Below are 27597 nucleotides of genomic sequence, written 5' to 3'. Positions count from 1 at the left end.
TAAAAAGGTGTTTCATGGTCATCAGAGTAGAATGTGTATAATTTTAGTAGGACACAGAATTTAATGCAAATCTTTAATACTACTCTTAGAAATACCCTGTAGGTGGCTTGAGATAGTATGCTGTGAGAAATGCTTGGTTTAGCTGGCTGGGCTCCCACAGGTAGCCAATTGACTTTGGCAGTGTGGCAGAACTCCTTCCAGGCTTTGGTAATCATGCATAGTGCTTTATTATAAAGCAAGCAAGGCAACAAACAACAAACAAATAGAACCCTAAACAGATCGGATCAGGCTTTCATTTACACCAATCCTAGACTGCAGACTGTGTATGGAAAGCAGTTCTATTTTTCAGTTTCTAAATTTTATTATTATTTTTAGTTGTATTACTATCTTACTGTATTAGGGTAGGTAGTATAACGGCTCAACCAAATAGAACTTTATTATACTTAATGAAATAGTATTGAGCAGCCGAACTGAGTAGCTCTGCAGGACAGTCCTCCTCTTTGTGGTTTCTTAGGACCTTGGCCAGCAACGACTGCCATTTTCCATACATGGCTTCTGTGGGAGTTGTTTCCATTCTGCGAGCCAGAGGGAAAAATATAACATAGAAAAAAAGCATGCTGAGGATTTTTGTGGGTCAGGCCCTTAAATAGCATGCATCTCTTTCATTCACATTTCATTAGTTGAACTCAGTCATATAGCCACATTTAACTGCAAGAGAGGCTGAGAAATATGGCTATATCTCCAGGAACAAGAGGTGAACATGGGAACCAAGGAATAAAGGAGCTACAGGAGAGATCAGCAGTCAAGGATGGCTTAAGACTGCTGTCTCCCTAGAATTTCCAGTTATTTCTTTTTAAAATAAATAAATAAATAAAATATATATTTGGCTGTGTTGGGTCTTTGTTGCTGCGTGCGGGCTTTCTCTAGTTGCAGCGAGTCGGGGCTGCTCTTCATCGTGGCGCGTGGGGTTCTCATTGCGGTGGCTTCTCTTGTTGCGGAACACTGGCTCTAGGCGCACGTGGGCTCAGTAGTTGTGGCTCACAGGTTTAGTTGCTCCGCGGCATGTGAGATCTTCCCAGACCAGGGATCGAACCCATGTTCCCTGCATTGGCAGGCGGATTCTTAACCACTGCGCCACCAGGGAAGTCCCCGTTATTCCTTTATGGATAAAAAGTTATTTATCAAGAGTACCTGTTTACTAGGATAATAATACAGGCTATATGTGCTGTAAGGATTCAGATGAAGCTTGGATAGTTAGGAAGGTTTTATGGAAGAGGTGTGGAACCTTAGTTGAACCTGAAACAAGAAAGGAATTTAGATTAGAGAAAGAAAGTGAGTGTTGTTCAAGCCAGGGTAATCAAGAAAATGGATATAAAAATGTTGAAGGTATGTTCAGAAAAGTTAGCTAGAGAGTGAAAGGTTCACACAGGCAGTTACAAGAAGTGAAGATGAAGAGCAGATGTGAGTAATCTGGAAGACATTGTGAGCCAGTTTGGATTTAAACTTTATTCTTTAGGCAATTAGGAGAAGTCTAAAGATTAGGGTTAGAGGAGAGATATGCAGAATAGTGTTTGAGACTGATCAAAAGGAAGTCCAAAGTGGGAGTTGGTTCAGAGGAAATATGAGTTTAGCTTTTAAATTTTTATTTACTTATTTATGTTGTGGTGAAGTAGCAAAAAATTTACCCTTTTAACTGTTTTTAAGTGTACAGTTCAGTGGTGTTGAGTACACTCACAGTGTTTTGTGTTGTTGAGTTGTAGGAGTTCTTTAAATATTGCGGATATTAATCCCTTTTCAGATATATGATTTGCAAATATTTTCTTTCATTCTGTGGATTGTCATTTCACCTCAATAATGTCCTTTGATACACAAAAGCTTTTTAATTTTGATGAAGTCCAGTTTATTTTTTGTTGCTTGTGCTTTTTCTGGTATCATATCAAGAAATCATTGCCAAATTCGGTGTTGTAAAGATTGTCTTGTATATTCTCTTATAGGATTTTATAGCTTTAGTTGTTTAGATCTTTGATCCATTTTGAGTTCATTTTTGTATATAGAGTAAGGGAAGGTTCTGACTTCATTCTTTTGCCTGTGGACATCCAGTTTTTCCAGCTCTCTTTGTTGAAAAAAACTGTACTTTCTCCACTGAATTTGATCATATATTTGAGGATATCTTTCTGCACTTTCTCTTCTATTCCAGTGGTCTATATGTCTGTCTTTATACCAGTATCACAGAGTTTTGATTACTGTAGCTTTGTAGTAAGTTTTGAAATCAGGAAGTTTGAGTCTTCCAACTTTGTTCTTCTTTTTCAAGATTGTTTTGGCTTTTTGGCTTCCTTTGAAATACCATATGAATTTTTGGATGGGTTTTTCTGTTTCTGCAAAAAACACTATTGGGGTTTTGATAAGGACTACATTGAATCTGTAGAGTGCTTTGGATAGTATTGCCATCTTAACAGTGTTAAGTTTCCAATCCTTGAACAGGGGATGTGCTTCCATTTATATCTTCTTTGATTTCTTTCAGCACTGTTTTATAGCTTTCATTGTGCAAGTCTTTCATCTCTTTGGTTAATTCCTAAGTATTTTATTCTTTTTGATGCTTTCATAAGTGGAATTGTTTTCTTAATTTCCTTTTTAAATTGTTCATTGCTGGTGTATAGAAATGCAGTTGACTTTTGTGTGTTGATTTTGTATCCTACAACTTTGCTGAATTTGTTTATTAGCTCTAACAGGCTTTTTGTGTGTTTGTGTGTTATCTTCAAGGTTTTCTACATATAGATCATGTCATCTGAGAACAGAGATAACTTCTTCCTTTCCAGTTTGGATGACTTTTATTTCTTTTTCTTTTCTCATTTCCTTTTCTTTTTCTAATTGCTCTGCGTAGAACTTCCACTAGTATGTTTAATAGAAGTGGCAAAAGCAGACGTCCATATCTTGTTCCTAATATTAGACCAATAGCTTTCAGTTGTTCACCATTAAGTATGATGTTCGCTATGGGTTGTTCATATATAGCTTTTATCATGTTGAGGAAGCTTATTCAGTGTTTCTGTCGTTGGAGGGTGTTGAATTTTGCCAAATGCTTTTTCTGCATCAATGGTGAGGATTTTTTTCCCTTCATTTTATTTATGTGATGTATTACGTTGATTGATTTTGTTGTTGAACCATTCATGTCCTCTAGGAATAAATCCCACTTGGTCATAGTATATAATCCTTTTACTATACTGCTGGATTTGGTTTGCTAATTCATGTTGAGGATTCTTTCATAGATATTCTTAAGGGAGATTTGGCCATAGTTTTCTTGCAGTGTTTTTGTCTGGCCTTCATATTAGAGTATTGCTAGCCTCATGGGATGAGTTAGGAAGTGTTCCTTCTCCTTTAATTTTCCGGAAGTGTTTGAGAAGAACTGGTGTTAATTCTTCTGTAAATACTTGATAGAGTATTCACCAGTGAAGCCGTCTGATCCTGGGCTTTTTCTTTGTAGGGAGGTTTTTTATTACTGATTTCATCTCCTTGCTAGTTATAGTTCTATTTAGATTTTCTGTTTCTTAATGAGTCAGTGTTGGTAGCTTGTGTGTTTCTAGGAATTTGCCCATTTGTCTGGATTATCCTGTTTGTTGGTGTATAATTTTTCATAGTGTAATAATCTTTATTTCTGTAAAAACAGTAATGTCCTCATTTTCAATTCTGATCTTTAGTAATTTGAGTCTTCTTTTTTTCTTAATTTAGCTAAAGGTTTGTAAATTTCTTGACCTTTGCAAAGAGCCAACTTTTGATTTTGTTGATTTTTCCCCGTTTTTCTATTCTCTATTTCATATTGATTTGAGAACTTTCTTCTTTTTTAATGTAAGAGTTTCCAGCTATAAAATATCCACTTAGCACGGTTTTCTTTAATTTTTGGTGTGTTGTATTTTTACTTTGATTTGTCTCAAGATATTTTCTAATTTTCCTTGTGGTTTTTTTCTTTGACCAAGGGTGTTGTTTAATTTTTACACATTTGTGAATTTTCCAGTTTTCCTTCTGCTGTTGATTTCTAGTTTCATTTCATTGTGATCAGAAAGATTATATATATTATTTTAATCTCTTTAAATTTATTAAGACTTGTGGCCTAACATATGGTCCATCCTGGAAATTGTTGCTTGTGTGTTTGAGAAGAATGTATATTCTGCTGTTGTTGCGTGAGTTTAGCTTTTGGCAGGTTATATTTGAGAAGGTGTGTAAGTATAGATGTATTATTTTCAGTTAGGAGTAAGGCCAAAGGGAGAAATTTGTTAATGAGCTGTAGAGAGGGCTTGAGATCACAAGAATGCATAACTTTCTATGAGGAATGGAATTTAGAGCACTAGAACAGCCTTAGATATATCCTTAGTTAGAAGGCTGAAGCTTGAATATAGCCTGGAGTTTTAGATAAAGATGGAACAATTTGAGATAGACATTAACCAAGAAACTATAATATTTAGAAATTAAAGATAATATAAAAAAGAGAGAAAAAAAAAAGAATTTGATCAGCTAAATTCAGGGTTGGGAAGTCAACTGCATTGTTTGGGAAGGATGTTTTCTCATGTTCCTTTAATAATTCAACAAAGAAAGGGAAGAACAGGTTCCTTTTTTTGTATTCAAGAAACATTTAAATGACAGCTACTTAAATTATGAAATTTAAAACCACAAATATCAATTATATGTTTCTAGAGTATAATTTTTAGAGGCTAATTTCCTACATTATTAAGTAAGTCTGAAATCTAAGAAACTGCACATATTATCTAATTGCTGTATTTGAATTTTGTAGAAGTTGTTTCTGGACAGTCTACGAAAAGCACTTGCCGGCCACGGAGGAAGCAGGCAGCTGACTGAAAGCGCTGCAATTGCCTGTGTCAAACTGTGTAAAGCAAGTACTTACATCAATTGGGAAGATAACTCTGTCATCTTCTTACTAGTTCAGTCCATGGTGGTTGATCTTAAGGTAACATGCTTATTGTTTCTCTTATACAAACTTAAAAAACGTTAAATGAAGAATAAACTTGTAGTATAAATAGTATACTAGATCACTGTCAAAGATCATTGCAACACAGAAGTTCTGAGTCGTCTTTTATTAAGTTCTTAGGACCTGCTTTTGTTACTGTTCCTCTGGCTACATAAGGTGGCTTAGAATATGAAGAAAACACAGAATGAACCCGTTTTCTTAAATTAGCATAAATATTCAGACTTGTGTTTAAAATAATGTAGAAATTTGGGCCTGAAAGGAACCATATATGGTATAGTAAGAATTTTGAATTTTGTCAGACTGATGAACCACAATATTAGTGCTTTGTCTGGGAACTAAATGTTACTGCCATCTGTGTGGATGATGTGTTATTATTAAATACTAGTAGAAAAAATACTGCATGACTGTTTAAAGGCTTTTGTTTTCTATTGGGATTTTCATAGAACCTGCTTTTTAATCCAAGTAAACCATTCTCAAGAGGCAGTCAGCCTGCAGATGTGGATCTAATGATTGACTGCCTTGTTTCTTGCTTTCGTATAAGCCCTCACAACAACCAACACTTTAAGGTGAGAGCATTGGTTTTGATCCAATTGTGTTTACTGATGCTGTTGATCCTTTTAAATGTGAAAAGAGTAGAAAAATGAATAGATTACACCTTTATCAGTATTGCTCATTATTATATGTTAAAGTTAATTTAAAGAGCTTAAAAATTTATTCTATTTTAAAAAAAACTTTCTTTTTGTTGTTCCTTTTGTCCTCATATATATTACTATATATTTTTCTCATAAAAGTAATAATCATTTTTTTTCTTTCCTCTGTAGATCTGTCTGGCTCAGAATTCCCCTTCTACATTTCACTATGTGCTGGTAAATTCACTCCATCGAATCATCACCAATGTAAGTCCAAAAGGTATTGCTAAATAACTTAAAATTTTTTTTTCTTTACTCCTTTTTTATTTCTTTTTAAGAAAGTCGTTTTTGGTTTACAAAAGATTTTGAATTTAGATGTATGATATAGGAAGATTTCTCACACATGATTCTATCTAATAACTGATATACAATTGTATTTTTCATATTTAATCTTGACCTCAGGGCCCTTATTGAGGAAGACGGAGTTAGTGGGATCCTTTGGAAAGATTAAACTTAAAAGATATTTGGATCAGAAGCCCTTGAGAACAATGCCACTGAAAATATAATTTAACATTTTCATCCCAAAGCTCTTCACATATTATTTTAATACTCTTAGCCCTTTCCCAGCATTTGATACGTTCTTACTTGTCACCTTACTGTTTAAGTTAAAAGTAGTAGTATTTATGTTGTAGTGTATTATGTATATTAAAAAAATGGTGAGACCATATTTGATTGCACTTTTTAGTCTTCCTTAAACAAGTGAAACATTAACACTTAGAGGTGTTTACATGATATAAAAGCATATCAGACAAAATAAGCAAACTTATTAAAAGGTACTTGTGAAACCTTCGACTCTGATGTGAGTACATCAAGTAGAAAGATAGTAACCGTATTAGATTTGGACCATGGATTTAAAAAATTCTGTTCTTCTGATCATATTTTGAAGGTTTTCAAGTGTTATTTACCATAGCTCCACTTTTATCCATTTTTAGATATTCACACGTAAGTGTAAATTGTTCAACTTTTTCCTGTTTTCCTCCCTTAAAAAGGACTTTAATCATTGATAATTTGGGTATATTTGTCCTCTTTATAATCAAATTTTATTTCAAAAGAGTGTCTCTAGTGAGTTAAAAATATCCTTCTCACCTTCATTTGCCTTGGATGTATTGAACTATATCAAATTCTTCCTCATTTTCTTTTATCCATTCCTGCAGAGGAATAATAACTATTAATAAAACTATGTAGTGACACATTTGGTTTTTCTCAGTGGGGTGCAAGTAGCATTTTTGGTCAGGACAATCTTTACAATGCAGGACTGCCTTGTGCATTGTAGGACATTGAGCATCCCTGGTCCTCATTTCATTAAATACCTTTTTTGCCACTTCCTTCCTCTCCCATCTCTGCCCCCAGACACTATGAATAACTAAAAATGCCTAAGGGAATGATTCCTCTCTCAGTTGAGGATCAGTTATAGGTAGAAGTAATATTAACTACAGTTTTTTGCAAAAGGGAAATTTTAATGAATCTGATATTGCAGATAAGGTATGTTTGTATTAAAAACTTAGAAAAATTTTTATTTTGCTTTTGCCAGTATAATGAGCTAAGACATTGTACCCTTGTTTACTTTCAAGGCCATTAATTTAAAAACAATGACTTTTACCCTTCATGTTTATGTGTAATTCAGAAATAAAATACTATTACTTTTTTCTCCTTTGGTTTATAATACTAAAAACATTCTGTTTATTAGAGTGGATGGTTTACATAAATGCTTAAAGCTTGTATTTAATAAACCCAAGTGTATACTTTTTTGATACTCTGTGGCTAGTTACTTTAATTGTGAAATATTTTTGTCTACAATTGAATATATAGAGCACTTTCAAGCATGGACTTGGCACTGCTGTAAGTGGCTGAGCTGCTCCTTTGTGGGTTTAAAGCATGCCTGGAGTGGTACTTCATGCATGCCTCAATGTATATGGTGAAGTGGTTGTGCATCCTTCTGTACTCTAATGAGTACTGCATGTGTGAAGGTGGAGTGTGTCTGTATCAGAGGCCACATAAATACGAAATCTATTTTTATAAAGAAAAACCTATATTGACTAACTTTTAAAATATTAAGTGTTAGTAACCTTTTAATGATTAGCTTGAAAAGGAACATAAATTTGAGTCTATAAAATATCTTTTATAGTTGGACCTTAGATAATGATACTTTATTACAATAGATTGTTTGATAAATTGTTTCTTGTTAGGGTTTTTCTTTCCTTTGGTTTGAGGCTAAGAGATATTGAATCTGAAGTAATTTCTGATTGAAAAGGACTGTGTATAAAGTAAATATGCTAATTTATGGAATTGACTGTTATAGAATCTCACTTAATGTAGATATTATGGAAATATTCTGTCTTGAAATCACATAAAATTTTTCTTAGATATTTGGACTCCTAATCTTAAATTTATTTGTAGTATAAGATTTCCTTTTGGGCTTCCCTGGTGGCGCAGTGGTTGAGAGTCTGCCTGCTGATGCAGGGGAGGCAGGTTCATGCCCCGGTCCGGGAGGATCCCACATGCCGCGGAGCGGCTGGGCCTGTGGGCCATGGCTGCTGAGCCTGCGCGTCCGGAGCCTGTGCTCCACGACGGGAGAGGCCACAGCGGTGAGAGGCCCACGTACCGCCCAAAAAAAAAAAAAAAAACAAAAAGAGATTTCCTTTTAAATGATTCTTGGTTCAGTACACCTCATAAGTTTTCTTCTTTCTTGCTTTTTCAGCCAGCTCACAGATTTTTTAAAATTACCACATTCTCAAATTAGATAAATGATGTGGTTTTGAGGGTGTATATAGAAGTAGTAATGATGTTTGCAGTTTTGTTTTGCTTTCGTGAAACATACTCATGTTCAGTTCATAAGTATTGTGTTTAGGTCTAAAAGAGTCCACTGTTTCTTCTTAAGAAATCTGAAAATCCAGTCACTATTTGAATTTGATTATAATTTAAGCTTTTATCAGTTTCTAAAATGGTACGTTTAGTACCATCACCTTTTTTATTACGGAATGCCATAAGATATGAATTGTAGTTAAAAGATCTGTGTTATGTGCTTAATCTTTATACACTTCCTTTAGGTTAGATTAGATATGTTGTTATAATTGGGCAGTTAAAGAAATAATATATACATATATGAACCAAATATCTCTCCCATCAGTGGAACATGCTATAGCTGGTATAGTACTTAGTATTGTTTTTTCCTTATGGCAGTTGAGTGTAGTTTACTTATGGATAGTTCACATATTGAGAATGAGATGATCTCATTCTATTGAGTGGGTTTGGTTGAAGAAATTATTTCCAAGGCATGTGAAATTTATTGAAATAATCTTGAAGAATTGCCACATGGTTTGCTTATATTATGAAAGTATTGCCATTTGTTTGGCAATGAACTTAGAATTTTCAAGGACAAAAAAGAATAAGTCTACCTTAGTTGACTGGTTTCAGAAGGGACACATTTAATAACTGCTTGGAAAACTAAAATTTTTACCAACTACATAATGTCTAGGTTTTAGTGCCTATTTTATTTGAAAGTGTATCTTTAAATTTTACTTTAAAATGAATGATTTTATATATTATGAAAAATAGAAATTTTGAAAATAACTAAATCTTAAGTTAAAATCAAGTTATTTAATAGGGTATACCTGGTACCATGATACAATTTCAGCAGCTGTCAAAATGACATAGTAGTTTGGATAGGATGTTACGTGGGATGCATATGTCTTTAGTTCAGCAGTTTCTGACAAGATATTATAGGGTCAGTAGAGTGAGGACTCTTACCTCAAAGCATTTTGTGATTATTCAGTCTTTGTTACTTTAAGCTGATTAACACAAGCTGTATAAATTAGTAGATATATGGAAATCAAGGTGTATTGATTGCTCTGTGCAAGTCAGGTGACCAGATTGACTAACATTTAAAGAATTCATTATATAACGAAACTAATAAAACTTGATCATTTGTTAGGAAGTAAATTAAGAGTTTGAGAGAAAAATAGAAACAATCATACTATCCAAATAAAAGTATTTCTTCCCTCATAACTTAGGAGTTTTTTCATAAATGGAGTTCAGTATTGATTGTATTTTATAAATTGGTTTTATAGTATACTATACAGTAAATAGAGTTTGTAATCCAAAATTTGGGGTTTAGGTAATATAACCTGATGCTACTGTAAATATTCTGAGAGTTATGGCTAAAAAAATTAAATGTTGAGAATTTAATTAGCTTAGTTTCAAAGTAGAAGGAACTTGGGCATAGGATGTGAAGCTATCACATCCCCTTATCTAGTGTTTCAAATTGTTCTTTCAGGTATTTCTTGTAGCAGGAGTTTTATAAATTGGAAGCCTGTATTTTAAGTCATCCTATTCCTTGCATACTCTCTCTATATAGTGAAAATTCATCCAGTCATTTTTGTATTCACTGATAGACAAACTTAATAGTTTTAGTGATTTTCATAATTGTCATTTTCCATAATATAGTAATTAATTCATTTAAAAGTAAAAGTAAAAGATACACTTTCAAATAAAATAGGCACTAAAAACTAGAATCAAAGCTAAATAAACAGGTTAAACTGTAGAAAAATATTTACATAAAATAATTACTTAAAAAAATATTTAGCTATGATCATTTTGTCTTTGTGGTGATCGTTAGTCTTCTCATGTATTGTGCCATCATTGCATATCAATTTAAGATTATAGGTTTACTAATAGCTTTATCTCATTTACTAATTTCATGTTGTAATTATCATTGTTTGTCTGTAGGCATATAAGTAATGGTTTATCACATATTCCTTCAACACTGTGTTGAACCACTAATCTCTTTTAAAACTGATAATAGAATTCTTGCCTTGGGACATATATACTATATATGCATATGTTTCTGAAATGTGTAAAACATTAAACTTATAAAAAAGAAAAAGATTGCCTACAGAATTAGCCCTCTAAAAACTTTGTTTTTCAGATTCACTAAATTATCAGTGAGAAAAGACAGTCTCAAATGCTCACGCTTACGTAGTGAGTGATTTGTTTCATGTTCATTATGATATTTTAAAATAGATGTATGGTTTGGTGTTTGAATTAAAGACATTACTTGAAGACTTTGGAAATCATAGTGTGTGTTTGCATGGTCTTAGGAAATTTCTCACAAAGTGATAAACCATAAAACTACAGTGATTACCAGAGCATATAACTCATGCAAATTTGGACTTTTCCTTTCTTATGGTCTCTGTTTTTCTCCAGTCTGCATTGGATTGGTGGCCTAAGATTGATGCCGTATATTGTCACTCAGTTGAACTTCGAAATATGTTTGGTGAAACACTTCATAAAGCAGTCCAGGGTTGTGGAGCGCACCCAGCGATACGAATGGCACCGGTAAGATTAATCGTGAATTTTGAATTCCACCTTCTTGCAGTTGCGTTTTCAGTGCCTTTATCCCATTCTTGCTGTTTTGATTTTTTTAGAAAATCAAATGAGACCTTTCTTTTCAGTAAGTATTGTGGTATGTTGAATACTGCAATATTGTTGCAATACTAGTTAATGATGTATGTTTTCCACTATTTCAGTGAGTTTAACTTACTTTTCTTAGAGATATTTTCTAACAAAATGCTGTTAAAATCTTAATGAATGTCACTTTTTCTTTCTTTTTTTAGTTTCTTTTTCCTTTAATCTTTCCTTATGAATCAAAATATTTTGATTAGCTCCTCATCTTTTGGGGGTGAGTAAGGGAAGCTGACTCCTGGGTTAGAGTGAATGTTCCTACTAATGCACAGTTTTGCCCATTGGATGCTGAATATTGCACACAGGAAATTACAAATAAAATTTAAAGTTTATATTTAAAATAAAAATATTTCATATTTCATTAAACATGCTTTGAACATTAAAAATGATAGGCACTTTGATATTAAAGTTTGACTCTGTTTAAACTTAATAAAAGTAGATATTTTCAAATAAGCATTCTCACAGATTAATACTCTTAATTTGGAAACTCAAATAGAACCAATTTAAAAAGACAATTAGAAGATGGTAGAAGTCATTTCTTGGTATTCATGTATAGCCGGAGTATTATACATGGCAACTCTTGACATCGATTGGTAGTGCTTTGTCTTCTGCTTCTTATTTTCTATTCTTTTTGGCTACTGTCGCTCACATGGTCAGATGCCAACCAGTCACTGTTTTGCATGGCAGTGGGCAGTGGCTGTATGTATGACCATTGTAACTACCTCAGAAAAGTCCTTGGTTTCTTTGACTTTTCTGTGTATAGTTACCATTATAGTCACATCATGTCATTTCACATGAAAATGTGGCATGTGGCATGTTTTCACCTATTGGTTTTAATAGTAAATTAGCCACTTCACACTTAAAAGATAATTTAAACAGCTTTCTTCCTGGCATACATCTCTTTTTCCAAGTTCCCTCAGTCAGTAAAATATTTTGGTTTTATACAGTTCTAGTTCACTCTGATCCAGTTGTCAGCCATTGTTTCTGAGGATTGTTTATCTTAGATGTTCAAATAGAGAAGTTTGCTACACCATATATTTTGGGATTATTTAGCCCAAAAAATTATAGCCAAAAGAGCATGGCAGTCATGTTTTATTAAATAAAATGCAAAGTTATCTTTAGTTTTTGTAATGCCAAGTACTTAATTTTTTAAAAAAATGAAAATTTCAATCCAAGTATAAATCAATTGGAGATAAACATAAATAATAGCTACTTAAATGTTATTAACTTGACATTCATTTTTGAAAAGTTTTAGAAAATGACTTAAAATAAACTTTAAAAATTATTTACTGACCTATTTATTCATTCCAAATATCCTCTGGGAAGTTAGAATTTTGACTTTTTAATTTAATTTAATTTAATTAATTTATTTATTGGTTGTGTTAGGTCTTCGTTGCTGTGCACGGGCTTTCTCTAGTTGTGGAGAGTGGGGGCTACTCTTCATTGTGGTGTGGGGGCTACTCTTTGTTTTGGTGTGCGGGCTTCTCTTTGCGGGGGCTTCTCCTGTTGTGGAGCACGGGCTCTAGGCGCGTGGGCTCAGTAGTTGTGGCTCGCGGGCTTAGTTGCTCCACGGCATGTGGGATCTTCCTGGACCAGGGACTGAACACGTGTCCCCTGCATTGGCAGGCGGATTCTTTTTTTTTAAATTAATTAATTAATTAATTTTTGGCTGTGTTGGGTCTTCGTTGCTGTGTGCAGGCTTTCTCTAGTTGCGGTGAGTGGGGGCTACTCTTCGTTGCAGTGGGCGTGCTTCTCATTGCAGTGGCTTCTCGTTGCAGAGCATGGGCTCTAGGTGCGCAGGCTTCAGTAGTTATGGCACGTGGGCTCAGTAGTTGTGGCTTGCGGGCTCTAGAATTCAGGCTTAGTAGTTGTGGCACATGGGCTTAGTTGCTCCACAGCATGTGGGATCTTCCCGGGCCAGGGCTTGAACCTATGTCCCCTGAATTGGCAGACAGATTCTTAACCACTGTGCCACCAGGAAGCCCAGCAGGTGGATTCTTAACTACTGTGCCACCAGGGAAGTCCGTGAAATTTTATATGTATATGTATTTGTACATAATGGCCAAGGGACAGCTTCCTGGCTGATACTCTTTTTTTTTTTTTTGCTTTTTATTTTATATGGGAGTATAGCTGATTGACAATGTTGTGATAGTTTCAGGTGTACAACAAAGCAACTCAGCCATACATATACATGTATCCATTCTCCCCCAAACTCCCCTCCCATCCAAGCTCTGGCTGATACTCTTATCAGGGAAAATAATCATCAAATCTACTATGAAATAATTTTTTAGGATAAGAAAATGCTTCAATTTGGATGATCCTTAAGGTGAATCTTATCTCTCTTAAGCCTGGTGAGTGAACAGTCTGACAACACATATAGGAAGTATCAAATTTCCGCTAGCTGCCAAGCACATTGTTAATGCCGGGGAAGCATGATGAGCTGAACAGTCACAGAGATGCCAGTCTTGTAGGTTTTGCTTGAAAACTTCTAATGAAGAGCCAAGTACAGTGCCCATAAAGTCTGGAAACAGTCAAATATACATAATGAATGGTTTAGAGATACTTCACATCAGGGTTTTCCAACTTTGGCACTACTGACATTTTGGCATGGTTAATTCTTTGTTGTAGGGGACTGTCCTGTGCATTGTGGGATGTTTAACAGCATCCTTAGCGTCTACCGACTAGACACCAGCAGCATCTCTTGCCCCCCAGCCAGTCATGAAAAACGAAAATGTCTACAGACATTTTTCAGATATTCCCTGGGGAACAAAATTGCCCCCAGTTGAGAGCCACTGTATGATAGGATATGTTCAGTGGGTTGTTCTTATTTGCATTGCCTCAGATAATTTGTGGCTCTGATAAACCTTAGCTTTCAGTTTGCTGCAGAATTAGTCAAGGATTTCATTGTGTCAAGTTAAAATAATATGTGTTTCTAGGCTTTACAACTACTTTGTATTCTGGATTTGGATAAATTTCTTTCTGTAAAGAGCCAAGTATTTAAAAATTTTTCTCCAACCAAGATCAACTCATGTCCCTATCACTCCCACCTATCATAATCCTCTCTCTTTTTTTGGAGCTCTAGAGAACCCTTCTGATTCTTCCATAAGACAGCACTGCAGGGGGGGTGGGATTAATTGGGAGGTTGGGATTGACATATATACACTATCGATACTGTGTATAAAATAGGTAACTAATGAGAACCTACTGTATAGCACAGGGAACTCTACTCAGTGCTCTGTGGTCACCTAAATGAGAAGGAACTCCAAAAAAAAGGGGATATATGTATATGTATAGCTGATTCACTTTGCTGTACAGTATAAACTAACACAGTATTGTAAAGCAACTATACTCCAATCAAAAAAAAAAAAAAAGAAGCAGCACAGGAGATCAAATAAAGAAAACAAGCTCCATACACACACACACACGCACACACAAAGACAGCACTGCAGATATTTGAATAAAGTTATACTGTACTGCTAAGGGTTCTTCAAAAGTGTGTGTAGGTATGCACTTTGTTTCCTCTGTTTTTACAGCTAAGGAAACTGAGGCACAAGTACTGTTAAATGAAAGACATATCATCACATGGTTAGTAAATAGTCAACATTCAGTCCAGTGTCTTTCCAGTTCTTCAGCTGTCTTCCCCTACCCTTGTTTTAGCTTGATGAAAGCAGGAGCCTTGTCTGGCTTGTCCAGCACCCAGTTCCTGGTCCCTAGAACAGTATCTGGCATGTCGTAGGCATCTAGTACATATTTGTTGAATTTCTTACTTGACCTGCTTTCAAAACCCTCCTCCATCTGGTATGCTTCTCTTCTGGAAAGAATCTTCGTTGCTTTTTTTCAATGAAAATGACATATTAAGGTCTGAGTTTAGTGTTCTAGATGTGGTATAATAATTGATGAAAACTGTTAACCTGCTGTGTCTGCATATGATGTTTCTACTAATACAGTCAAGGATTGCATTATTTTAGATTAAGCTTTTAATCATTTAAACTCTTTAGCCTTTTCCATATGAACATTGAGCCATAGCTTCTCCATTTTGTACTTTTGTAGTATTTTTAAAAATTTGAGATATTTATCTCAGCACTAATCATTTATGTTTTAAAAATAAGATAGCCTGTTAATAATATGTGTAGATTCTGCACGAAAATTTTCCTTCTTAAAGGGGATCCTGGCTCAGCACATGCTTCCTACATGCCTATAATTCAGTCATGGCCTTAATTAACTTAACAGGTGGTTTTGGCCCTTCATAAACACCTGAGTACTCTGATTCATGAATTTTTTCCTGGGCACGACTGCCTCTCCTCTTTGGCCAATGTGCATATACCAGGTTGGATTCCTACTGTTGTTTGCAATGTGGAAGATTAATTAATAAACTAATGGATGGTTTATTTTTCTTACATTTCTAGCCAAGAAATATCTTTCTTCTTTAGCATGTTATTTTTGACTTTAGGTAACCCACTAATGGTCACTAATTAAAAGGTGTTTGAATTGAAAAATTTATTTAAATTTTTCAAGTCTTTTCCCTCAGTTTTATTGAGATATAATTGACCCACAGCACTATATGAGTTTAAGATGTACTGCATAATAACTTAAGTTTCATATAGTGTGAAATGATTACCACAATATGTTAGGTTAACATCTATCATTTCATATACATACAAAAAAAAAAGAAAAAAAGGTTTTTTCCTTGTGATGGGAGCTCAGGATCTACTTTCTTAACAAGTTTCCATACAGCAGTGTTAACTATAGTCATCATGTTGTACATCCCCAGTACTTATTTACCTTATAACTGAAAGTTTGTATATTTTGACCATTTCATCCAATTCTCCCAACCTCTACTCCCTGTGTCTGGTAACCAGAAATCTAAGCTCTTTTTCTATGAGTTTGTTTTTTGTTTTGTTTTGTTTTTAAGGTACCACATATAAGTGAGATCATACAGTATTTGTCTTTGTCTGTCTGACTCATTTCACTTAGCATAATGCCCTCCAGGTCCACTCATGTTGTCCAAATGGCAGGATTTCCTTCTTTTTTATGGTTGAATAATAATCCATTATGTGTGTGTGTGTGTGTGTGTGTGTGTGTGTATGTACCACAGTTTCATGACACTTGTTTCCATGTCTTGGCTATTGTAAGTAATGCTGCAGTGAACATAGGGATGCAGATATATCTTTGACATAGTGTTTTCATTTTCTTTGGACAAATACCCAAAAGTAGAATTGCTGGATCTTATGGTAATTCTATTGTTAATTTTTTGAGGAACCACCATACTGTTTTCCCTAGTGGCTGTACCAGTTAAATCTCACCAGTAGTGCACAAGGGGTCCCTTTTCTCCACATCTTCACCAGCATTTGTTATCTTTTGTCTTTTTGATGATAGTCATTGTCTCACAGGTGTGAGGTGATAGCTCATTGTGACTTCATTTTCCCTGATGGTTAGTGATTTGAGTACCTTTTCATGTGTCTGTATGTCTTCTTTGGAAAAATGTTTATTCGTGTCCTTTACCCCTTTTAAAATTGGATTATTTGGATTTTGCTGTTGAGATACGTGAATTCTTTACTTATCTTGGATATTAACCACTTATCAATTTATGATTTGCACATTTTTTTCCCTTCCCTAGGTTGTCTTTTCATTTTGTTAATCATTTCTTTTCCTGTGCAGAAGCTTTTTAGTTTGAAAAACAACACCCCACTTGTTATTTTGTTGTTTGTGCTTTAGGTGTCATATACAAAAAAAATCATTGCCAAGACTCATGTCAAGGAGGTCTTTTTTTCTGTTTTCTTCTGGAAGTTTTATGGTTTCCAATCTTACATTTAAGTCTTTAGTCTATTTCAAGTTAATAATTGTGAGTGGTGTAGAATTTTTCAAGTTTTACATTTTGTATTAGGCAGCCATGCTGGAACAAAATTTGTATGCTGCTATCTGAGATTGATATGATATTATCAAACTATTATTTACTTTCTGGAAATGGTTAATAAGTGGATAATTTTTATATCTGCTAATTGTTCTCTGCTCCGTTTTCCTGTGCAATGGCTGCATCATGGAAGAACAGTTACACTTAGTGACATTTTAATAAATAAATTTGTTTAATGAAAGTTTTACCTTGATCTACAGTGTTACTTCGACTTAGAATGAAAAGAAGTTTAATGGGAGCAAACAGTAAAAACAGCATTTATTAAATATATTTGGTAGGACGTTTGTTGTGGGATTATAAATATAAAAGCAACTTGTTATTTGTAAGTTTTGCTATTTATTTTCTGTAGTGACATTCCTGTAGTATATTAGATAGTTTTTCTTCCACACTGAGGACAAAAACCTTCAGTGTTCTTGGGCATAATAACAAATGCATTTCTCACATGTAAACATTGACAATAATTGCTGTATGTTATAGATATGCATCTCTACTTTTTACCTTTGAAGGTCAGCCTTTTACAAGGACATTTTTATTATGAGTCCATAGATGCTGGATATTCTCCTGTGTATTGCATATAAAAACATACATGTCAAAAGCATACATTTTTGTTTCCTTTTAAAGGAAAAGGGGAAATGTTTTGTAAGAACAGATAGAAAGGTGGTATTGGATCCAGAATATAATTGTTGGATTTCCAGTTGAATAACATCCATAATTATAGTATTAACACAGCATCTGCCATAGTATCTCTGTAATTGAAACACATTTTCCATGATTTAATTTTTCTCAAAGAATTCTTTCTCTGTTTTATCAATGTTCTTCAGGCAAAATACATGCATTCTGTAACTTGAGAGAGATGGAATACCATTAAAGGAAAAAGAAAATCTTAAAGTTAAACTGTTAAATACAGAGATTGCCTGTATAGCATATTTCATCAATTCTAAGAAGTACCTATTTAACATTTCTGAAATTGGGGTTCATCTTATTTGTATGATGTCTTACAGTTGACAGTGAGTTTTCATTCCTTGTGGTACATAAAATGATGATGCATCTTACAGTTGATAACATCATTGATTCTATGAAATATTTGTGTATACCTGTATGAGATGTTTTGTTAAATGAGTTGCTTACTGTATGTATCTGTGAGATCTATAGAATAAATATTTTATCTCTAATATTTTCACATTTGAAAAATTGTTTTTAACATAGGAGTCAACCTTATATTAAAGCTTTTAGTATCTTAGCAGATTTTCACTTAAACTTTATTAGATTATATAATAATGTTGCAAAAATAATTTTTATTTGCTTTTCAAGCTTAATTATATTAATCTTGTACTTCCTATTGAACGTTTCTACTAAGACTACACATTTGGTGGTGTAAAATATGTCCTTTATTTTTCAAAGCTTTTTAAAAATAGATTTACTTGAAAAAGTTGAATAGCTATTATCCTGATTCTGATGTCTGATTCTTACAAGGTGAATGTCATGTTTTTGTTTTTAGAGTCTTACATTTAAAGAAAAAGTAACAAGCCTTAAATTTAAAGAAAAACCTACAGACCTGGAGACAAGAAGCTATAAGTATCTTCTCTTGTCCATGGTGAAACTAATTCATGCAGATCCAAAGCTCTTGCTTTGTGTAAGTATTTTTTATAAAATGCCTTGAAATTATACTTAGTTTGGTTTAGCTGGAAAGCCAAAACCTTGAAGGTGATTGTTAGCTCAAGAACACTTACTGACCTTCCTGATCATACATGAAACCTAAGAGATCCCTAAGAAAACGAACTTACAGAGAATACTAATATAATTAGATCAGATTTCTTAACCTTTTGTCTTAATTTTTCTTATCATTAAACTAACATACTTTGGTAAGATCTTCTGTCCATACCCGGCTACCAGATTATATATTATTCAGGCATAATCCTGGGATGGGGTTTAGATGTAATGAAGCAACCATAAATTGAGTGCTTCCTATATCTACACAGTTGGTTTTTTAAGTCTCCAATTGCTATTGCCAAAAAATTGAGTTTTTCCATCCCCCTTTCTTCCTGTCATCAGCCTTTAATGTCACTGGCTTTGCCTATGTATACTGTATTGGGAGAAAAAGGAGTTAAAAATGGGTATGGTTAGGGCTTCCCTGGTGGCACAGTGGTTGAGAGTCTGCCTGCCGATGCGGGGGACACGGGTTCGTGCCCCGGTCCGGGAAGATCCCACATGCCACGGAGTGGCTAGGCCCGTGAGCTATGGCCGCTGAGCCTGCACGTCCGGAGCCTGTGCTCCGCAACAGGAGACGCCACAACAGCAAGAGGCCCGCGTACCGCAAAAAAAAAAAGAAAGAAAAAAAAATGGGTATGGTTAGCGCTCAATTATTGTGGCAACTCTGCTCTTAACAGCCTCAGATGGTATTAGATTCCTGAAAGCATCACTGTAGTACACAAGATAATTAGGAACTAACAAGTGAAAATGAGTGACAGTTATATGAAAGGATGAAAAACATGGGTTCTGGAGACATATTAGCTATGTGATTTGGGTGACTTAACCTCTCTGTGTTCAGTTTTCTTATCTGAAATATTGTGATGATAATAATAGTTCCTACCTTAGCTTGTTAAGCAGACTGAGATAGTACATGTCATGCTTTTAGGAACAATGCAAAATAAATGCATAATGAGCACTAAATAAATGTTATGTATTATTACTATTAATAAAATACAGTTAACATTAACACTAATATTATTAATGCCCCAAACATAACAGAAATATATTGTGAAGCTCATAGGATAGCATATTTAACCCCTGTGGAATTTCTTCAGTCCTTGGAGAGCAGCATACAGAACGATTTCCTATTGCTTTGTTCAGCAACAGGCTTTTTAAGTGCTAAGGGTACTTTTAATTTTGATGGTATATTTTTCAAATTACTATACTATAGGAGTTCATAACTTGATGTCCATATTTTCAAGAGTTCTTTGAATCCTCTGAATTTAAAAAAATATTTATGTAAATATTTTTTCTGGAGAGAAAAGAGATGAGAGAGAGACAGAATTCCCAAAAGGGTTAGTGACCCCCCCCCCCCCAAAAAAAAAGGCCTGTGTTGTTTTGAACTCTTTGAGAAGCCCATCCAAATTTGGGAGTCTAATAGAATAAATTGTTAAAACTTTGGTGTGGAAAAAGTCCTAAAATCTATCATTAAGACTTTATAAAAGGAATGAAATAACGTTTTCCCCTCATTTCTTTGTTATGTAGCCCAGGTTACTTGTGGTGTTGTTTCATCATGCATGTCATATATTAGCACCACTCTGTTTGCATAGCTATAATTCGGAATCAGAGAATACATCAAAGTCACCAGTGCCTTCTGTGTTAAATATTTTATTGTCAAGGAACAAGAATTTAAGCAAAAAGTGCTGTTTTCCACGTTTAAAATTTAGCAAGCAGAAAAGGATCATTTAAAATAGAAGTTATTTTCTTTGCTGCCATCTAGTGGTTAAATAACTTTTCTCAGAGTAATCAAAGGTAAGCTAAAATAGTGAAAGATTCATTGTAAATATTTGATTATTTTATATTTTACCTATAAAAATCTAAATCTTAGTAAATAGGATTAATATAGGAATAACTATTAAGTGATTTCAGTCATGGTTTTTTAAAGTAATGTGATTTTATTGTCTTGTCTCTACCTCTCTATCCTAATTCATACTACTCTCAATTTTTCAAGCCTCCTAATTGCTCAGCTTGCATCATCTCTTGCTTCCTTTTAATCATTTCTCTGCACTAAAGTTACAGTGATATCTTCAAAAAGCAAATCTTATGCTTCCTGCCCAGCTTAAAACCTTTTAGTTGAGGTTGCTTTGGGAATAAAGCAAACTCCAAATAGACCTACATGGTTTTGCAGCGTTTGTCTCCCACCTACCACCTCTGCAACATCTAGCATTATATTTGTCGTCTTTACTCTAGTCATGATGGCCTTTCACTCCCTCTTACTACATTCCTTCATGCCTATCCGTGCACTTGCAGTTCCTCTGCCTACAGTATGCTTCCCTATCCTCTGTCCTCTTCACATAGTAATTCCTAATTCTGAGCTGTTATCACTGCCCTAAGGAAGCATCCCTGCCTATACCACATTTCCCTGTTACAAGTGCTCATAGCAGCATGTAACTTCATAATTCTTTCTCATTTGCAATTTAAACTTGTTGATCTAATTATTTTATTGATGTTTGTCTTTCCCACCAGACTACATGCTCCAAGAGGGTAGGAAACATGTCTTTTTTACTTGTTGTGTCTTTGGTGTTCAGTAAATGTTATTGGGTTATTAATGAATTAATACAAATGTCAGAAAAATGGGCAGTTTTTGAATTATAGATACACTGGGGTGAGGGCTTACCTTAATTGTTGTAATGGGAAAGAGTGTGTAGTTAACAAAATAAAATATGGGCACTAATTGAATTGGCCTCACTTAAATGAACCATATATGCTTGAAGTATAAATAGATTCTTCCAAGTTACAGGAAGCATTTTAGTCTCTTTAAGTAGGTAGACATTCACATTTATATACTGCTTTGTTTTGTATACAATGTCTTTCCACAATAAAAAAGTCTGAAGTATGGGTATCGGGAGGTGTGGATTCTAGCCCTGTGTGGATTTGGGTAGGTCCTTATACTGGACAAGAGGGCTACACAGGATAATTGTGCAGTCCTCATCAAGCATGCACATTCTTTGCCTTTCATCACAAGTTTAAGATCCCAAACCAGAAGTTCCAAATCAGAGGTATATTATTTAGCCAATGTAGTGTTGCTGAAAAAAAATTATTTACTTCCATTATTGATGTAATTTCTTAACTGAAAAGCTAATACCTAGTTTTTGTTTTATTTTAATTAGGATTTTCTCTGGATATTATTCACGTTAATGAACAAGTATAGATGTAGATTGAGAATTCTTAACAAAAGCAGTTTTGATTTTTTTTTAAAAAACCCCACAATTATTATTATTTTTGAGGTAAAATTCACGTACCATGAAGTTTTTACCTGTTTAAAGTGTACAGTTCACTGGTTTTGGTATATTTACAAGGTTGTGTAGCCATCACCACTATCTAGGTCTAGAACATCTAGAACACTTTCATCACCTCAAAAATAAACCTAGAACCCATTAGCAGTCAGTCTCCATTCCCTCCACCCTTCAGCCTTTGTCCATCGATTTTTTTTTTTAATTGAAATTTGCTTTTTTGTTTGCAGAATCCGAGAAAACAGGGGCCTGAAACTCAAGGCAGTACCGCAGAATTAATTACAGGGCTCGTCCAACTGGTACCTCAGTCACACATGCCAGAGATTGCTCAGGAAGCAATGGAGGTAAGGGGAAAATGAATTCTAGGCTCTTGAAGGTAAAGTTGTAACTACGTACATTCCTTTTTTTAATCTATTCCTTTTAAATTTTTTCTTTAATTTTTATTTTATTAAAAAATTTTTTTTATCCAATTTTTAAAGGTTACTTTCCATTTACAGTTACTACAAAATATTACCTATATTCCCCATGTTATGCAATATATTCTTGAGCCCATCTTACACCCAATAGTTTGTACCTTCCACTCCCCAGCCCCTGTATTGCCTGCCCCCCAAACTCCCTCCCACTGGTAACCACTAGCTTGGGCTCTGTATCTGTGAGTTTGCTTCTTTTTTGTTACGTTGACTAGTTTGTTAGATTTTTTAGATTCCACATATAAGTGATGTCACACAGTGTTTGTCTTTCTCCGTCTGACTTATTTCACTAAGCATGATGCCTGCCGAAGTCCATCCATGTTGCTGCAAAAGGCAAAATTTCTTTCTTTTTTATGGCTGAGTAGTATTCTGTTGTATATATATGTATTCATTACCACATCTTCTTTATCCATTCATCTGTTGGATGAATGGACACTTAGGTTGTTTCCATATCTTGGCAGTTGTAAATAATGCTACTATAAACATTGGGGTGTATGTATCTTTTCTAATGAGTATTTTTGTTTTTTCCAATATGTACCCAGGAGTGGAATTACTGGTCATATGGTAGTTCTGTTTTTAGTTTTTTGAGAAAAAAACTGTTTTCCACAGTGGCTGCACCAGTTTACATCCCTGCCAACAATGTACAAGGGATCCCTTTTCTCCATATCCTCATCAACATTTGTTATTTGTGTTCTTTTGGTTTATTCTGACAGATGTGAGGTGATATCTCATTGTGGTTTTGATTTGCATTTCCCTGATGATTACTGATATTGAGTATCTTTTCATATGCCTGTTGGCCATCTATATGTTTCTTTGGAAAAATGTGTATTCAGTTCTTTTGCCCATTTTTAAAATCGGGTTGTTTGTTTTTTTGATGTTGAGTTGTATGAGCTGTTTATATATGTTGAATATTAATCTCTTATCAGTCATATACTTTGCAAATATTTTCTCCCATTCAGTAGGCTGTTTTTGCATTTTGTCAATGGTTTCCTTTGTTGTGCAAAAGCTTTTAAGTTTAATTAGGTCCCATTTGTTTATTTTTGCTTTTATTTCCTTTGCTTCAGGAGACAGATCTAAAAAAATACTGCTACCATTTATATCAAAGAGTGTTCTGCTTGTTTTCCTCTAGAAGATTTATGGTTTCTGGCCTTATATTTAGGTCTTTAATCCATTTTGAGTTTATTTTTGTGTATGGTGTTAGAGAATGTTCTAATTTCATTCTTTGACATGTAGCTGTCCAGTTTCCCCAGCACCACTTATTTTCTTCCATTGTTTTTTTTTTTAAATTAATTAATTAACTTATTTTTGGCTGCATCGGGTCTTCGTTGCTGCGCGTGAGCTTTTCTCTAGTTGCAGTGAGCTGGGGCTTCTCTTCATTGCGGTGCGTGGGCTTCTCATTGTGGTGGCTTGTCTTGTTGCGGAGCATGGGCTCTAGGCACATGGGCTTCGGTAGTTGTGGCACATGGGCTCAGTAGTTGTGGCTCACAGGCTCTAGAGTGCAGGCTCAGTAGTTGTGGCTCACGGGCTTAGTTGCTCCCCAGCATGTGGGGTCTTCCTGGACCAGGGCTCAAACCCATGCCCCCTGCATTGGCAGACGGATTCTTAGCCACTGCGCCACCAGGGAAGGCCAGTATGGTCATTTTAACAGTATTGATTCTTCCAATCCAAGAACATGGTGTATCTTTCCATCTGTGTGTTGTCTTCAGTTTCTTTGATCAGTGTCTTATAGTTTTCGGAGTATAGGTCTTTTGCCTCCTTAAGTAGGTTTATTCCAGGGTATTTTATTTTATTTTATTTTTTTGATGCGATGGTAAATGGGAATTGTTTCCTTAATTTCTCATTCTGATAGTTTGTAGTTAGTGTATATAGACATGCAACAGATTTCTGTGTATTAATTTTGCATCCTGCAACTTTACTGAATTCATTGATGAGCTCTAATAGATTCTTGGTAGTGTCTTTAGGATTTTCTATGTATAGCGTCATGTCATCTGCAAACAGTGACAGTTTTACTTCTTCCTTTCCAATTTGTATTTCTTTTAGTTCTTTTTCTTCTCTGATTGCTGTGGCTAGGATTTCCAAAACTATGTCAAATAAAAGTGGCAAGAGTGGACATCCTTGTCTTGTTCCTGATCTTAGAAGGAAATGCTTTCAGCTTTTCACCATTGAGTATGATGTTAGCTGTGGGTTTGTCGCATATGGCCTTTATTATGTTGAGGTATGTTCCTTCTGTGCCCACTTTCTGGAGAGTTATTATCATAAATGGATGTTGAATTTTATCAAAAGCCTTTTCTGCATCTATTAAGATGATCATATGATTTTTATTCTTCAGTTTGATAATGTGGTGTATTACATTGATTGATTTGTGGATATAAAAAAAATCCTTGCGTCCTTGGGATAAATACCACTTGATCATGGTGTGTGATCTTTTAATGTATTGCTGAATTCATTTTGCTAATATTTGGTCGAGAATTTTCACATCTGTGTTCATCAATGATATTGGCCTGTAATTTTCTTTTTTGCCATAGCTTTGTCTCATTTTGGTATCAGGGTGATGGTGACCTCGTGGAATGAGTGAGGAAGCATTCCTTCCTGTGCAATGTTTTACAATAGTTTGAGAAGGATAGGTGTTAACTCTTCACTAAATGGTAAAATTCACCTGTGAAGCCATCTGGTCCTGAACTTTTGTTTGTTGAGAATTTTTTTTATTATTGATTCAGTTTCATTACTGGTAATTGGTCTGTTCATATTTTCTATATCTTCTTGATTTAGTCTTGGAGACTGTACATTTCTAGGAATTTGTTTTTTTCTCAGGTGTCCATTTTATTGGCATATAATTGTTCATAGTAATCTCTTATGATCATTTGTATTTCTGTGGTATCAGTTGTAACTTTTCCTTTTTCATTTCTGATTTTATTCTTTTAGGCCCTCTCCCTTTTTTTCTTGATGAGGCTGGCTAAAGGTTTATCAATTTTGTTTATCTTTTCAAAGAACTGCTGTTAGCTTCATTAATCTTTTCTATTTCTTTTTTAGTCTCTGTTTCTCTTATTTCTGCTCTGATCTTTATGATTTTTCTTCTACTAACTTTGGGTTTTGTTTGTTCTTCTTTTTCTCGTCCCTTTAGGTGTAAGTTTAACTTGTTTATTTCAGATTTTTCTTGTTTCCTGAGCTAGGCTTCCTCTTAGAACTGAGGTAATCTTCTCTCTTAGAACTGCTTTTGCTGCATCTCATAGATTTTTGTGGATCGTTGTGTTTTCATTTTCATTTGTCTGCAGGTATCTTTATTTCCTCTTTGATTTCTTCAGTAACCCATTGGTTGTTTAGTAGCATATTGTTTAGCCTCCATATGTTTGTGTTTTTTGTAGTTTGTTTCTTGTAGTTGGTGTCTAGTCTCATAGTGTTGTGGTTGGAAAAGATGCTTAATATGATTTCAGTTTTCCTAAATTTACTGAGACTTGTTTTGTGGCCTAACATGTGATCTATCCTGGAGAATGTTCCATGTACACTTGGAAAAGAGTGTATTCTGCCGCTTTTGGATGGAATGTTTTCTACGTATGTGTTAGTTGATATAGACTAATGTGTTGTTTAAGGCCAGTGTTTCGTTATTGGTTTTCCGTCTGGATGATCTGTCTGTTGATGTAAATGGTGTGTTAAAATCACCTACTATTATTATGTTACTGTCAGTTTCTCCCTTTATGTCTGCTAATATTTGCTTTATGTATTTAGGTGGTCCTATGTTGGATGATAAAAAGAGACATCTCATTATTGCAAAGGGTTCAATCCATCCAGAAAATAAAACTTTATATGAGTCTAATAACAAAGATTTAAAATATATAAAGCAAAAACATAAAATTTCTAAATATATAAAAACATGTAAAGTAAAAGGAGAGAGAGACAAATACAGTTATAGTGGGATACTTGAGCATACCTTTCTCAGTGTCTGGTAGAATAAGCAAGCAAACGAATAGTAAGGGTAGAAGATCTGAACAACATGGTTATCAGATTTGACCTGTTTGACACTTACAGAGCACTGCATTCAATAAATGCATTTTCTTTTCAAGTACATGTGGAACATTTAGTATATCTTGAGCATAATGCAAGTCCCAACGAATTCTGAAGGATTGAAATTATCCAAAAAATTTTTTATGACTACATTGAAATTAAGCTAGATAGCAGATAACAAAAAGGTTTATGAAAGATCAAATGACTATACAGTTGATGCTTGAACAACATGGGTTTGAACTGTGCAGGTCCAGTTGTATGCAGATTTTTTCAAAAAATATGTTGGAAAACTTTCTGAATATTTACGACAATTTGAAAAAACTTGCCAATGAATTGCTAACCTAGAAATACCAAAAAAAATAAGAAAAAGGTATGTCATGACATAAAATATATATGGATACCAGTCTATATTATCATTTTTTGGGTCATTTATTTTATTACACTTTTTTACTTTTTTTAATTGAAATATAGTTGATTTACAATGTTGTGTTAATTTCTACTGTACAGCAAGGTAATTCAGTTATACATACGTTCTTTTTTTTAATATTCTTTTCTGTTATGTTTTAATCACAGAATATTGAATGTAGCTCCCTGTGCTATACAGTAAGACCTTGTTTATCCATATATTATCATTTATAAATCTATTATAAAAAGTTAAAATTTATCAGAACTTACACACACACTTACAGACTGTACATGGCATCTTTCACAGTCAAAATAAATATAAAAAAATGTACAGATGCAGTATTAAATCATAACTGCATAAAATCAACTGTAGTACATACTGTACTACTGTAATGATTTCATAACTGCATTTTGTTACTATTTTGGTGAGCTCAAGTGTCATGAGTATCCATTTAAAATGCTGTGTGAGGCTCATAGTCTCTGCATGAGCAGTTAATCTCATCAGTAAATTGTGTATCAGTAAAAAGCGATCTCTTGTGGTTCTCATGTATTTTTCATCATTTTTAGTGCAGTAACATACCTTGAATAACACCATGTAACCCATATGAAGTGCCACTAGTGATGAACGCAGAAAGAAGTCATGACATTACAAGAAGTTGAATTGTTTGATATGTGCTATAGATTGTAGACAGCTGTGGTTGTCTGC

At 34.3% G+C, this 27597-nt stretch overlaps 1 protein-coding gene across 6 annotated transcripts in view; it reads left to right on the top strand.

Annotated features, from left to right (window-relative positions):
- Positions 1 to 27597, top strand: part of NF1 (neurofibromin 1) — a 256997-nt gene that overhangs the window by 80287 nt on the left and 149113 nt on the right. For all 6 annotated transcript variants that reach the window (XM_004267159.4, XM_004267158.4, XM_033423420.2 and 3 more), the window contains exons 9-14: positions 4781 to 4954; positions 5419 to 5541; positions 5797 to 5871; positions 10867 to 10998; positions 18534 to 18668; positions 22248 to 22361. In XM_004267159.4, coding sequence (XP_004267207.1) covers positions 4781 to 4954; positions 5419 to 5541; positions 5797 to 5871; positions 10867 to 10998; positions 18534 to 18668; positions 22248 to 22361 — 753 coding nt within the window. The remainder of the gene's footprint in view (positions 1 to 4780; positions 4955 to 5418; positions 5542 to 5796; positions 5872 to 10866; positions 10999 to 18533; positions 18669 to 22247; positions 22362 to 27597) is intronic.

Source organism: Orcinus orca, chromosome 19 (genome assembly GCF_937001465.1).
Source record: "Orcinus orca chromosome 19, mOrcOrc1.1, whole genome shotgun sequence".
Taxonomy (NCBI): Eukaryota; Metazoa; Chordata; class Mammalia; order Artiodactyla; family Delphinidae; genus Orcinus; species Orcinus orca.
This window is presented reverse-complemented; position numbering and strand designations above follow the sequence as displayed.